The sequence below is a fragment of the Podarcis gaigeae genome (assembly GCF_964106915.1).
Source record: "Podarcis gaigeae genome assembly, chromosome: Z".
In the NCBI taxonomy this organism is placed as follows: domain Eukaryota; kingdom Metazoa; phylum Chordata; class Lepidosauria; order Squamata; family Lacertidae; genus Podarcis; species Podarcis gaigeae.
Window position 1 is genome coordinate 1,586,635 of NC_139691.1, and position 14,704 is coordinate 1,601,338.

The window sequence follows — 14,704 nt, forward strand, 5'->3', positions numbered from 1 at the left end:
GGATCACAAGCCTGCAATTTGCCTGTGTGTGATGTGGCATTCACAAAAACCTGGCAAAGCATAAAGAAATTAGGCTGCATGTTATATACGTTTTTCCTCCTGTACCCCATTCTGGAAATTCATGCTTTAAGTAATAGGTTTCACACATGGTATAAAGCAAGCTGTTATTTATGAGAGAGGTATCAAGCTGCTAGCAGTAATATCCTTTACTAATTATAGTGTTAGGAAAGGAGGCTTTGTACCCCTGCTTTTAGCTTCTGGTGCCTTTCTTCCCCCTGCTCTGCTTCGGTTTTTAGCCAGAGATGTATTTTTTTTAAGAGTATTTGAGGAGCTGCTCCTATAGAGGTGAGCTCCTTTGCAAGACAGGAGGGGGGCTAGCATTGTCAAACAATATTGTTGCATTGTTTGCTCTCTTGTAGGCAAGGCAAATGAGCACCTTGCCGCAGAGTGCGAGTTGATGATAACTTTCAGAAAAGGCCCAGATATGAACCGTGTTATCAAGATTGTTCCTTGGTGTGTGGGATGTGCTTTGGAGCAATTGTGCAGAGAGGGCGAGCTTTGGTGAAGAGCAGTCTTGCTGCTACAGCACCTCTTGGAGGAGGACTCTGGAGAGTTCAGCATTCAGGCACAATTCAAAGGAAAGGCTGCGCCTTTTTGTTAGGGCATATTCTGTTCTCTCATTTAATTTCCCCCCCTTTTGTCCCTGGAATACAGTAGTTTATTTTTTTACTTGTAGTGAACTTGGGGGAATGGGTCTGAACGTTTTTGAACTGAGGTATTATTAAAAGTATAAAATGTTATCCAAACCTGGAAACACAGCATCCCCTTTGTGTGCAGTTTCCCCCCTTAAATGAATACTTTAGTTTTAAAAAAGAAGTAACCAAAAGTTCTCTCCCTGTTTCTTGAGAAAACTCAAAGCTTTCTATTCTGGACATAGAGTCTATTTTTTTTTAAAAAAAAAAAAAGAGAGAGTGCTGCATAACTGTGTTGGTTGTATTACATAGTTTGAAAGCTTCATGTAAATTTAATAATAATAATAATAATAATAATAATGGTAATAATAATAATGTTATCCACCTATAGTTATATACCCAAAGACCTAGGACAAACAGACCTAAAACTAGTTGTCTTCAGTTGGTGGTAATCAGCAGTATCAAATACCTGGTTACATAGAATGGAATTTAAAATCTCTCTTAAATAAGATATATAACCTTTCTGTTAATTAACGGGAAGGCCTAGTTAGAGAGATAACATTTTTTCTTTAGGTAGTGTCTTCACACACCTGGCTGAAACTTGCAGTTTTGGCCACAACAGCCAAAAGGCTCATGCAGTTCTTCAGATATGTTGGGTTTCCCCCTACCTAGCCAGTTTTATGGCTGGCTTTTAAAAAGATTTAGTAATTTGGAATCTCTGTTAGTGATGACATCCTTAACACAAACAAATAACTTCCCACGAAAGGTCAGACCCAAAACATTGGCCTTGTCTAGCTGAGAAGGTGTTAGATGGTGTTTGCCACCAAACAAGTCTTCTCCAGAAACCCACTTATATAAAGTAGGATTGCAATGTTTGGCTGATTTGGTTGTGGTGGGAACTGTAACAACTGGATGGACCCGGTTGAGGAAAGCTGGGTTAGATCAATCTATTAAAAACTAGGGTTGTCACCTATTTAAAGAAGTATTAGTTAATCATCATAATCTTAATTAACCGAAGCAAAAAGCATTGTTTGACAATGCATGCATGTTGTCATAGGAGACGTCATCTTACGTATTCGCTCTGTGTTGGGGGCAGAATGCCTTTTGAAAAGTCTGCAGTGTTTCAGAAGGCCATTTGGCTTCTTTAAAATTACCTTGAGTGATTGTGCTATTTCTCAGTGGCTAATTTCCAGTGGTGGAGAGAGGTCATGGAAGCCTATCTCTAGCAATCCCAAATTTAAGGGAAAGACACTCTGCGCATGCTCAGATGCACCCTCCTATCTTCCAAACTAATTTTGGCAGAACTGACACATTGCTCTCATCTGGCTGTTGGCATACCTGTTTCCTTTACTGAAGCACTGACTGTTACCCCATGATATCAGAAGACAAAGAGGGAAAGTTTGTTGCACCCTGTAAAGAAGCCTAAATCCATTTGACTAAAACTGCCTACAGTATTTCCCCTTGTTTATCCTTGCTTCTCCCCCCCCCCCCCGTTTTCTCCCTTGGGTTGAATTTTAGATTGGAAGCCTCTCAGGACAGAGACCTGTCCTCTTGGGCTTGGTAAAGCAGTCCTGTGGCCGGCCCTCCAGAAGCTGCTGGGCTTCAGTCCTCATCACCCCTGAGCACTGGCCATGTGGGCTGGGGTGACACCTGGGGGCCACAGGTGCTCCATCCTAACTGTGTACAGTGATGACACTAGAGTATTAGTATTGTGGCTAGTGCTGTGGTGGTTGTCCCTGTGGTTCGTACTATTTATTAATAAATGTGAATCATGAAACTAAATTGTAAGGTTATAATCTGCAAAGAAGCCAGGGGGGAGGTGATTCAGCAAACACACGTGGGATGTTGGCTCTGCCTCAGTATCATAAATTTAAGGGATCCTTAAATTCAAAGGTTTGGGGCTGGTGCAGTTTTGGTTTTAGGAAGTACTGTACTTACCATAGTGGGTCCAGCTGAACTGGACCTTTCCCTGCCTTCCTTCTCTCAGAAGCGGCACAGAGAGAGGAAGTGCTGCTGGTTCAATGACTTAAGTCTGTTTAGATACTTAGCGTGGTTGCAATGAACAGCCCATTAATAGATTCCTTTGTTCTCTCCATTTCCAGCCTCACAGTTGGCCAAGTTGGCCAGAACTTCACTTTTGTGCTCACAGACATTGACAGCAAGCAGAGGTTTGGGTTCTGCCGCTTATCGTCGGGGGCCAAGACTTGCTTCTGTATCTTAAGGTAAGTCAGAATGCAGCCCTTCTGCTGCCGCCACTGCCTTGCTCTGGGAAGCAATGTTGACATCCTGCTTCTGTTGCTTTTAATTAACACTTTCCAGCTGTTAAGAGAATCACTTTCCTATCTGTTCCTCGGGAAGTCACTGCACTTCAGGAGATGTGTGTGCGCGCGCGCGCGCGTGTGTGCCAGAAAACTTCTTGTGCTCCGGCGTTCTTTCTCTCCTGTTATCAGCATTTTAAAAATTTTTTTGACTCAGTTGTTTCTGAGTTGATGGGAGAATCATCGCCTTGTCCCTGTGATGAACTGGCTGCGAGAGAGGACAGTTGCTGCCACAAACTGGCTGCGTAGAAGTCTGTATAGGTAATTTTTCTGTGAAGGAGTTTTGATTGGAAGAAGAGAGGTATTCCTTGGGAGTCGGCACACATCATGTCATTCTCAAGCATGCCATAAGACTGTTGCTGTGTGAACAAAGGCAATCTGCATTGTCCACTTTTGTTGGCATTAATCAGGAGGGTGTTTGCCTGGCTCCCATATCCTTTGCACTCACTTCATTTTACAGGAGGAGAGTTCCTCCTCCTCCTCCTCCTCCTCCTCCTCCTCCTCCTCCTCCTCCTTCCCATGAGGAGCTTCACTTTTTAAGAAAGAGAGAGGTATGCCCTGACTGTGGTGCACTGAGGTGCCCTGGGAAGGGTTCTGACACACTCTCTTTTGGTAGCATTCACATGAATAAACAGTGCAAGAGTGTATATGCATGTAAATGAGTGCTGCACATCTCAGCAATGATTGAAACAACAACAACAACAACAACAACGTGCTTATATACACCATTTTGCCACAAGTGACCTCAAAGCTGTTTACGTAAAAATAAACCATACCATTACAAACCACAGAGCACAATTAAGATAACAGTAAAATCTCACCAATATCGAATTACAAGAACACAGTGTCATTACTATGAAACAACAAACCCCATGCTCAAAAACATTCTAACCATAGCCAGCAAAACGAGAAAAAATGAGCCCGTTGTCACTGAAGAGTGACAAAGAAACATGTGACCAGCCATATGACACCAGGCAGAGGGTGTTCCAGAAATGAGGCACCAAGACCCTACATATTTTGTAGCGAAAATAAGCTGACCTTGTTTACAAAGACTACTAAGGGTGCAGGCTGTGTTCTGTTTTGTGTCCCTCGCCCTTGGAGTGCAACTATGTTCCTCTTGCATCAGTTTCCTCCAGAATGACCCTCGTGGCTAATTGCTCCTAAACCAGGACGGAAGCTTTTGATAAGTGAAGGCTCACCAAGCAGTTGACCAATAATGCTTTGGTGCCTAAAGTGGAAAATCCAGATAGAAAAACCCAAATTATATCACCCGTACAGGGGCTGGGAGGAAAATAAAACTTGTCCACTGCCACTTTGCAACACATAAATGTTGCTCAAAAATATGGTGCCTCGGACAGTTTTGTGCTCTTGTACTACTTGTGCTCTTGGACTTGGCCCCGGTCCTGAAGATGAGTGGTGGAGTTGAGCCTGGTGAGCAGCAGTTTTTCCTCCACCCACTATGTTTATCTTGGGCCAGAATCACACCTCACCAGCCCAGGCTGCCCTTGCTTGGAACTCTGGGAGGTTAGGGTATGGCTGGTTTGCACTTCAATGAGGTTTGTCTGAGTAAATATAGTTTCCTTGGGTTATTGTTAAAAACAGTAATGGCTCTGAAAAGGAAGCAGGAGGTGCTCCAGGACTTCAGAGGGGATTCTCTTCCAACTACCTGGAGATGCCAGTGGGGATGGAGCCTGGGGCTCCACCGCTGACTATGGCCCTCCCTCTCCTCTCAAGACTCACAGCACAGGCATAAGACCCCGCTCTCTCCTGCTGTGCTGGAAAGGAGCTACTTTTCAAAGGAGGAACTGTGGCCGCACGTAATCCCTGGGCGATTGTAAAATTTATTTTGAATAAAGTGGATGTAAGAGATCCTTGAAGGGAAATTGGTTCCATCTAAATCTTTCACTGGTCTGTCAGTTTTGTGGTTTGTTTTGAAGACGGAGTTGCTGAAAGCACCCGGCTGCTGATCTCAGTCGGCTGGCGTAGCTGCATTGTCCTGGCAGCATCACTAGGGCTGGGAGGTCTCAGTGCCCCAAGGCTCCCACCTGGTAGGTTTGGTCTCCAGGTTTCTCAGAAGGTGTTTGCTGGCTGAGAAGGTGTGTCCTTTATAGGACATGAGAACGGCACGTTTCTGCATGGAGAACATGCAAATGTTTCCAGGTTTAATGTCCTCCCAATGGTCAGGGCTCCCCTGGGCCTCTAAGAGAAGGGAATCCCATCTAACTCTGAGGGTCCCTGAGTGCTTTCAGGCACAGTCATTTTTCGCATTTGCTGCCCAGAAAGAATTGGTGGAAAGCTTCTCTCAGCTGATCCTGGAGATCAAAGTAGATCATTTGTAACTGTGGCTTAGCATTTATAGTTTCTTTGGCAAACCACAGTTCCCCATTTCCTCAAGGGCTGCTTCTAATGAGTCTTGAAACTTATTCTGTGACATGCTTAAATGTTGTGTGTGGGTTACTGACTTGTTCCTTTAGGTTAACGAAGGATGTTTGCTCTGCTCTGCTATCAGCAGAGGGCGCTGCAGAGCACAAAGCGCATCACATCTTCTTCCCAGTCAGCTTGTCTTCTGTGATTTTGAAGTTCCAAACTATATTAAATATACCTTCCTAAAAACCTGCAATTTACCCACTGCAAGATTAAAAACACACCACCTTTTTTGAGAATTTAAAGGAAGAGGCATTGCAGCAAGCATGTTCTCTGAATTTAAAAGCAACTTGGCACTATTAAATCGCAATGAAAACTGAATGAGTATTCTTAATAGGAAGGTTCAAACAGAGATTCTGCTGCTTTTTCTCTCTCACTTCCTGATACAGGATATTTTTCATAGGAAGACCCTTGCATTTTATATCTTTTTATCTGTACTAAAAATGTACTTCCTTTTAATACACAACTCCTTTTTCGTCCTTCCTTCCCTGCCTCATTTTTCATTCTGTAAACCTTGTTTTGTAAAAAGTATCAATAATACCATTAGTTATTCTAAAGTGATGGTACTAAGTTTTTCTTTAAAGTGCACAAAACTTACATTTGTTCCTACTGCATCTTTGTTTCCTCTGTCCCAGCTTGCTCCCTTTTATTCTTTGGTGAGAATATGAGGATTTTTATTTTGTTTTAATAGCCACTTTACTGGATCAGGTGAACAGGGACTGCTGCCCAGCATTCTGTCTCCAGCAGTGACCTGGTAGATGTCTCTGTAGCATGCCAGGAGGACATGCTGTGAAATGCAGCTCATGTTTTGGAGGGAGGCTGCCTCTGAATTATCATGTCCCATGTTTAACAATTATAGGAAAATAAACAGGCACCAAAGACCGGGGGTGGGGGACCTGTGATCCTGCAGCTTCGCTTAGCTCCAGCCAGGGATGGTGAGAGTTGCGTTCAGTGACACCCGGAGAGCCTCAGCTTCCCCACTCCTGATCTGTGCATTTTTCTAATCTTCTTTTAAAGCAGTCTTTCTTTCATTCCTGGCAAATAATTTCTCAAGTTATTTATGCTTAGTGTGAATAAATACTCCTTCTTGTCTGTCTTCTAGTTACTTCTGATTGGTTTCATAGGATACCCCCACATTCTTGTGTTTGAAGAGATTTCCCCCCCTGTCTGCTGTCCCTACGCTTATGAACTTCTATCACAGCCCCCTCATTAAAACAGCAACACACATCTCTTCTCCATAATAAAAGACCATGAGGTCTTGAAAATCATGGAAGAATTCAGTCTTGGAATTCAGATCTGGATGAAATGTTCTGTTTGTTGATCAAGACTGCAATGATTTCTCAAGCCGTGTGTGTGCGCGCATGCGCTTTTAGCTGTTTTCTTTAGGAGTGCCATTAGCATTGAAGTGTGGGATGGAAATATTAAAGCAATAAAATGATACCTGAAGCAAGAGTTTGTTGAGTTTGTTTAAAGTTTTCGTTGCGGTGATGACCAGATTGTGTTTAGTAGTATGTACATGTGTCTTGCACAAACTAATATTGGTTGTTTTCAGAGCCGGCTAAAATGACCCTTTTTAGTCAGACGTTTAATGTCCTGGGTTTTTGATGCATTAGGCTCTGGTTTTTGTAGTAAGGAGGAGCAGAGTTCATCCTGATTTTTTTATTTTGTGTTAAGGTTTTTATTGGAATTGCTGTGTCTATAGTTTATGTTTGGTGTACCCCACTCTGGTTTATATGTGTGTAGTGCATGACCATCTATCTCTTTGAAGAGAGCCTGCACCTGCGTGTCACAGCAAGCCACTTGCTTCACCCATCCCTGCTCATCCCTGGCTTTAATATTAAGCCTGAAATGGTTACTGAGGTTTGTTTTGCTCCCTGAAGCCCACAGTATGCATCCAAGGAATGTTCTTGTCTTACTTTCTGGACTTGCAACTGGACTTCTCCGCGATCCTTACCCTCTGCAGGGAAGTGGGACCGAATCAGATGGTCCGCCCCGCCACTTAATGGATCCAAATGGTTTCCAGAGAGTGGTAGGGGATGTTTTATCCCATGTTGGTTTCCAGAGAGTGGTAGGGGATGTTTTATCCCATGTTGGTTTCCAGAGAGTGGTAGGGGATGTTTTATCCCATGTTGGTTTCCAGAGAGTGGTAGGGGATGTTTTATCCCATGTTGGTTTCCAGAGAGTGGTAGGGGATGTTTTATCCCATGTTGGTTTCCAGAGAGTGGTAGGGGATGTTTTATCCCATGTTGGTTTCCAGAGAGTGGTAGGGGATGTTTTATCCCTTTCAGCTGATTCCCTGGTGGCCTGCTGGAATGAGAAGTTAACCAGGGCTATCGACTGTCTGGCTCCGAAGCACCCTCTCTGATTGCATGGAGCTCCGGTTTCCCCCAGAGCTGTGGGCGATGACACAATCGTTGAGACGGCTGGAGTGCCAGTGGCGGAAAACTTACTCTGAATCTGACCGGACACGGGTTAGAGCTCAACGTTGAGCCTACCAAGTGGCGATAGTGATGGCGAAGAGGACCTTCTTCGCCGCCTCTGTTGCATCTGCAGAAAATAGCAGCAGGAGACTCTTTTAGGTGGTTTGCAATTTAACGCAACCACCTTTGCCATTGGGGCCTGGTAAGGACCCCAAAATCTCTTTATCCACCTAGTTCAGAAAGTGGTGGTGGGGGATGAGTGTTGAGACCCCTGGGCTCTCAATTGTGGGGCGCCTCAGGGTTCTGTCCTTCCCCTCATGCTTTTTAACATCTACATTCAGCTGCTGGGAGAGATCATCAGGGGTTTTGGGCTGGGTGTTCATCAGTATGCGGATATACCCAGCTCTACCTCTCTTTCAAATTGGACTCAGTGAAGGCAGTGAAGGTCCTGTGTGAGTGTCTGGAGGCAGTTGGAGGATGGATGGCGGCTAACAGATTGAGGTTGAATCCTGACAAGACAGAAGTACTGTTTTGGGGGGACAGGGGTGAGTGGGGCACTCTCTGGTCCTGAATGGGGTAACTGTGCCCCTGAAGGACCAGGTGTACAACCTGGGAGTAATTTTGGACTCACAGCTGTCCATGGAGGCGCAGGTCAATTCTACCAACTCCATCTAGTATGCAGGTTGAGACACTACTTGCCCGCGCACTGTCTCATCAGAGTGGTACATGCTCTGGTTATCTCCCACTTAGACTACTGCAGTACGCTCTATATGGGGCTACCCTTGAAGGTGACCCAGAAACTATAACCCAGAATGCGGCAGCTAGACTGGTGACTGGGAGTGGCTGCCGAGTCCACATAACACAAGTCTTGAAAGACCTATATTGGCTCCCAGTACATTTCCAAGCATAATTCAGAGTGTTGGTGCTGACCTTTAAAGCCCTCGGGCCAGTATACCTGAAGGAGCGTCTCCACCCCTATCATTCAGCCCGGACACTGAGGCCCAGCACTGAGGCCCTTCTGGCGGTTCCCTCACTGTGAGAAGTGAGGTTACAGGGAACCAGGCAGAGGCCCTTCTCGGTGGTGGCGCCCGCCCTGGGGTACGCCCTCCCACCACATGTCAAAGAGAAATATAACTACCAAACTTTTAGAAGACATCTGAAGGCAGTCCTGTTTAGGGAAGCTTTTAATGTTTGATGTTTTATCGTGTTTTTAATATTCTGTTGGGAACCGCCCAGAGTGGCTAGGGAAACCCAGCCAGAATGGCGGGGTATAAATAATATGTTGTTGTTGTTGTCATTATTTATTACTACTACTACTGATTGTAGTTCATTGCAGTGAAATAAACCACAGTGCCTTGTTCTGATATAAGGCTAAACTAGAAATTGCACTTTGTGTTCTGAAGGGTGAGTAAATAGCAAAGATAGGCATGTTCACCGCAAACCATTAACTATAGTTTATCTCATGATGTGTGAAGCCGGCCAGAAAGCACTGTTCTAGAAGAGCAGAGGTTTAAAAACAGCACCAGTGGCAGGGCACCTGATTTTTAAATAAATACCAGATACAAGCAGCCCTCTGTTTGGAGGTGTTTGAGATGGGAAGAAATCCCCACTACTACTGTGGCAAAGTTGTGCTTTTGACCTGTGAGGTGAACTAGAAGGCTCATAAATGTGGCAAGTATTGGATGCCCTTCTGTATCCTGTGGAAGCCAAAAGGAATAATAAAACATTTTGCTTGCTAACTCCTGTATGGAAACCTCGCCTTTCCCTTTCCCATGGAGAGGAATTGGGTGTTTAAAGGCCCGCTGAAATTGCAGCAGGTGATGCCTCTTCAGCTATGCTCTGGCAACGCATGGGTCCCTCTTTCCCTCCTGCAACAGGGGCTGGCGAGTGGCAAGTGGCTGCTGGGTGAGGCAGGGGGCTGTGGCATATTGTTGTGGGCATGAATATGCGCTGCATGGGTCCACAGAAGAAGTTGCAGGCAGATTTGAAAAATTACAGGTAACGGAAGCTTTAGTTGTGGAATCGCCAGCCACATTCCCAGCCCTGAAAAACGGAGTCGCTGAGGGGCCTCCCATTGGCTTTCAGCAGACCTGACAGGCAAAAATAAAATAAAAAAAGAGGAGGGAGCCCCTTCATGTATGTTGATGTTGAGACTGACTTGTTAAAAATGCACATGGGAACTGTGTAGCTGCAGTTGGCTTCAGGGAAAAATCTTTTATTACTGGGTGGATAAAGTTTGTTTTGTATTGACCACGCACTATAAGAAACTCTGTTTTGCTTTGACACGTATAAATAATATTGCCTAAGTTAGAGGTTTTCTTCCCTTCTTGCTTGAACTAGGTTGGATTAATTTGTTCCTCTCTTGTTTTCAAATCCAGCTCAGATAGTTGTAATTCATGAAGGAGGAACAGTCTCTGGATTGAGGACATAAACAATGTTTTCCTTGGTCTGAGACTTTCTTAAACTTCTCTTGCCACAGGCCTCCCTCCCTCCCCACCCTACCCAATCTTTGGAAATATTTCCATTGTTTGTTGCAAGAAACTGGTCAGCCATTGAGAGCAGTGAGGAAAATCCTTTGTTAAATAGAAGAAGAGCCTCACAAGTGAACTACAAGCCATGGCTGTTTTGTTTTCATTATTCCTCCTTGAAGGGATGTGTTGTGAAATATGCAGCTCTGAAATGTTTGAGGTGAAACCAGAAAGGCACCTCAGCACTGTATTTGAATGTCGAAGCAGACTTTGAAAAGATAAAATAATGTATAATGTAAATTGAAAGGAAATAAACTTACCGAAATAAGTGTTTGAGGTTATGAATATACTGTAATTTTGGCCTGGGATTTTTGTTTACTTGATCTGTGCAGGGAAATCAAAGATAGTCTCTCTCTCTCCCTCCCCCAGCCCTTTTAAATGGTGGTTGTGGTGGGAATGAGAAAAACTGAATTTTAAATTGTTGGAAGGTGTAAGAAAGAGGACATTTCTCAGTTTCATTCAGCAGTTGCAGAAAATGCCCTCTGAGCCATCGTTTGATTTGGAATCCGTTGCTATACTTGATGCAAAAGGAATATTTGTTAACCAATTCCAAGTTCAAGGGATAATTTATGGGTTTTAATCCATGCTGTTTCTGAGCGAGCGTCTCTGAAGTCAACTTCTCGGTGTTCCGTGTGTGCTCTGAATTATTCTGAAGCCCCTTTATTCATCCAGCATTTTTAACCAAGTCTCTTATTGTTTCCAATAACTAGCTAGAAATAACTGTTGTGCCCCCGCATACCTAGTTTATCTGAGGGGGGAGGAAATACTTAAGATATAGTTATTTGTGAAAATGTTTCATTTTTTGCTTAAACCAAACCCAAGCTTCCTTTGACTTTCATTTATAAATAACAAATCTATAAGAAACCTACATATCTCTATGTCAACATTAATCTCTCCTAGGATGGCAAGACTTTATTTTTGTGTACATGGAGATTTACCTCTTCCTAATGCAGATTCTAAAGCTTACTTTAATAAAAGCCAGTACAGTGGTACCTCGGCTTAAGAGCAGCCCTGTTTATGAACTATTCCGTTTACGAACTCCACAAAGCCGGAAATAGTCTCTTGGTTTGCAAACTTTACCTGGGTCTAAGAACAAATTGCGAACAATGGAAGGGCACTGGTGGCGGGAGGCCTCGTTGGGGAAAGCGCGCCTCAGTTTAAGAACGGTTTCGGTTTAAGAACGGACTTCCAGAACGGATTAAGTTCGTAAACCGAGGTACCACTGCATGTTCATATTTAGCTGAGGGCTGGAAGGCTGGTATAAGATTAGATTCTGTACTCATAGTTTGCTTTTCATATGGCCCTTGCTTTCCCCCCTCTGTGTCAAGATGTTCTCCAAACCATTAATTGCTTGTGTGTGTGTGTGAAACCTGGGTTTCCTATTTACCCCAGCCACTACTATTTTCTGCCCCTACCTACCCCCTGCTAAATGGGCACATATAGTGTTATAAACTGAATCTTGTCAATCAGCTAATATGTTGGTATGCCTGGCTTCATGCAATTTTGCACAGCTTTTTCAGCACTAACCTCCCACACCTCCAGTAAGAAAGGCAGCAGAGTAAAAAATGTCTGGGATGTTTTGGGGGATGAAGTGAAGAAATACACAAAGAGGAGTGGGGCTCTTGCTTGTGCTTCCAAATAACTTGTTTAGTTGTTATTAGCTTCTGGAATAGCATCTGTTTCTCTTGCCCTTTTATTTTATTTTAAATATATGACTTACTTTATAACTAACAAATTTAAAATAGACAGTTTGGCATATAAGCCAATATATGCTAAAACACAGTCCGAATGCACACCTTCCAGGGTACAAAATGTGTGAATGATTCTCTGCTAATTATTCTCACACAACATCCCCGTAAGGTAGGGCAAAGACTTTTGTATTGCCTAAGGCCACCCTCTGAGCATGGGCAGGAGGTGGGATGGGGAATTGCACACAAGTTTCCCACATCCGAATCAAAGGGCAACCATTTTGCAATGCACTAACAGTGTGACCCGAATGCAGGTTTATTTCCTGTGGAGTAGAATTGCCCTAATATTCAATGGAGCTCCAGAGCTGGGTTTGTCTCCCATGTAATAATGTTTCATTGGTTCCAGGTAGAATTGTGTGTGCTTGACTGTTGCAAAGTTGTTTTTAACCTCACAAGAAAAGAATGGCTGCTCAACATCCGGAAAATCAGACACTAAAAAAGGGTAGTTCATTGAAACTTACCTTAGCTGAAAAGTGGACTCAGTTTATTTGCTGTTGGAATAACATTTGTTGGATGTGAATGATTGGAAATAGGTGATTTTTGTACATTTGAATTTTGGTCTCTTCGTGTTTGAGCTACACAAGCGAGCTTGAATGCGCGCGCGCACACACACACACACACACACACACTCTCACACACAGAGAATTTTCCCCAAAACCAGTTGCTGAGGATGACCAAGCAGTGTTGGCATAAGAGAGAGCTCAGCCTTGGCTGGCCATCTGTCTTGGGGTGATATCTCTTATGTCAGGGTTGCGTGGTCACCCTTCTTGCAGCACTATTCAGGCTATTGGAAAGGGGGGTGGGCTTGCCTCTTCGATTTGCAAGGGCGCTCTTATTCCAAGGAAAACTCTATCCTAATTGCCTGGCTCTGCTAGGGATAGAAGTCTTGTGGAAAGCGGAGGGCCGGCCTGGAGAGCCTTTGGGTGTTAAAACAGGGCCACAGTAACAGGAAGCAAGAGTCTCACACCCTTTCTGGTCCTCAGTCTTGTCTATATTGTCTAGGACAGTGTTTCCCAACCTTGTGCCTCCAGATGTTTTTGGCCTACAACTCCCATCATCCCTAGCTAGCAAGACCAGTGGTCAGGGATGATGGGAGTTGTAGGCCAAAAACATCTGGAGGCACAAGGTTGGGAAACACTGGTCTAGGAAACGTTTATATTCTGTTTATTTATTTAACAACATTTTTTGTTGTTCCTGCCAATCAGTAATAAAACCATACATTTTTACTCCACAGAATATTGAAGTATAACATGAACATCATATCAGAACGGTTAGAATCAGAATTAAACTAGAATAAAAAAAGCAAGTGTCCATCATGTTAAGAAAAAAGCACTAAAACATGTTTTTAAAACTGAAACTTCAAAGGCACAAAAACCAGTACAGTGGTACCTCTGGTTAAGTACTTAATTTGTTCCGGAGGTCCGTTCTTAGCCTGAAACTGTTCTTAACCTGAAGCACCACTTTAGCTAATGGGGCCTCCTGCTTCCGTGCCGCCGGAGCATGATTTCTGTTCTCATCCTGAAGCAAAGTTCTTAACCTGAAGCACTATTTCTGGGTTAGCGGAGTCTGTAACCTGAGGTACCACTGTAAAGGGAATCCTTTCCACTTAGCAGGAGAATCTGTGGAAAGCCTTCTGAAGGTGATTCTTGGGTCTGGGGAGAGACCTACGGAGCAAACCACCGGTGTCTTCAAGTAACCCAGGCCCAAGCCTGTTAGGAAGGTGTGGAGAACCTTTGGTGCCCCAGATGCTGCTGAACTTCAACTCCCATCAGAGCCACCAAGCACGACCAGTGGTCAGAATTGTGGGAGTTGTAGTCCAGTAACACTTGGAAGGCAATAGGTTCCCCATCCCTGTTTCAGGGCTTTAAAGGGCAAAACCAGAGCAAAAGATCCGTTCTGAACAAGGCAGAGTTGTGACGCACAGGAAACTCCGCTTTCTCCCGCCTCTGCCATGTACAGCAATCCAATCTTGCATTTGGCAACAACTGACTTATGCTTCTGTATTTTACATGGGACCTGCTTTAAATTAGTAATTAGAGCATGTTGAACACAACTGGAATGAATGGCATGCGCACAGATGGTTTTGGCCAATAAGGGGGCAAGATTAAATTGAAAAATTAGCAGTACTGGTGTTCAAGCCTGCCTCATTTGACTCAGAAACTTCTTGCTTGAGATGTGTGAGCGCAGGCTGAAGATAGAGGTGAAAAGAGCTCTTGGCACTTGGTCAAAGAGATGGTATTTATAGGTTATAGTTACTTCATGTGTTCCAGACCTGAGCCTTGATGACTCCTGACTACAGTTATAACCTAGTGGATGTCAGAATGGAAGTAGTGTTTTCTTCCTGGGGCAGCTGAAAGCATTGTGGAGCGTGGTGTCAGGGTGGGGACTGAAGAAATAATTCCTGGCTCTGGCTTTTCTTGAGAATCATTTTTGAAATTTACGATCTGGCCCCTGGACCTGAAATGGAAAACATATAGCCATTTTAAATCAAATGTGTGGGTCTGCAAAGTCTCCAGTAGCTGAATTTCACAATTCTGGATTTAAAAGGACCTGGTCTGCAAAAGTGCCTAACAG

General features: G+C 44.0%; 1 protein-coding gene across 4 annotated transcripts in view; it reads left to right on the plus strand.

The window, feature by feature from the left end:
• The window catches only part of DENND1A (DENN domain containing 1A), a 266,540-nt gene that overhangs the window by 98,263 nt on the left and 153,573 nt on the right, over nucleotides 1-14,704 (plus strand). For all 4 annotated transcript variants that reach the window (XM_083721669.1, XM_083721671.1, XM_083721670.1 and 1 more), the window contains exon 5: nucleotides 2,795-2,914. In XM_083721669.1, the coding sequence (XP_083577795.1) occupies nucleotides 2,795-2,914 (120 nt within the window). The remainder of the gene's footprint in view (nucleotides 1-2,794; nucleotides 2,915-14,704) is intronic.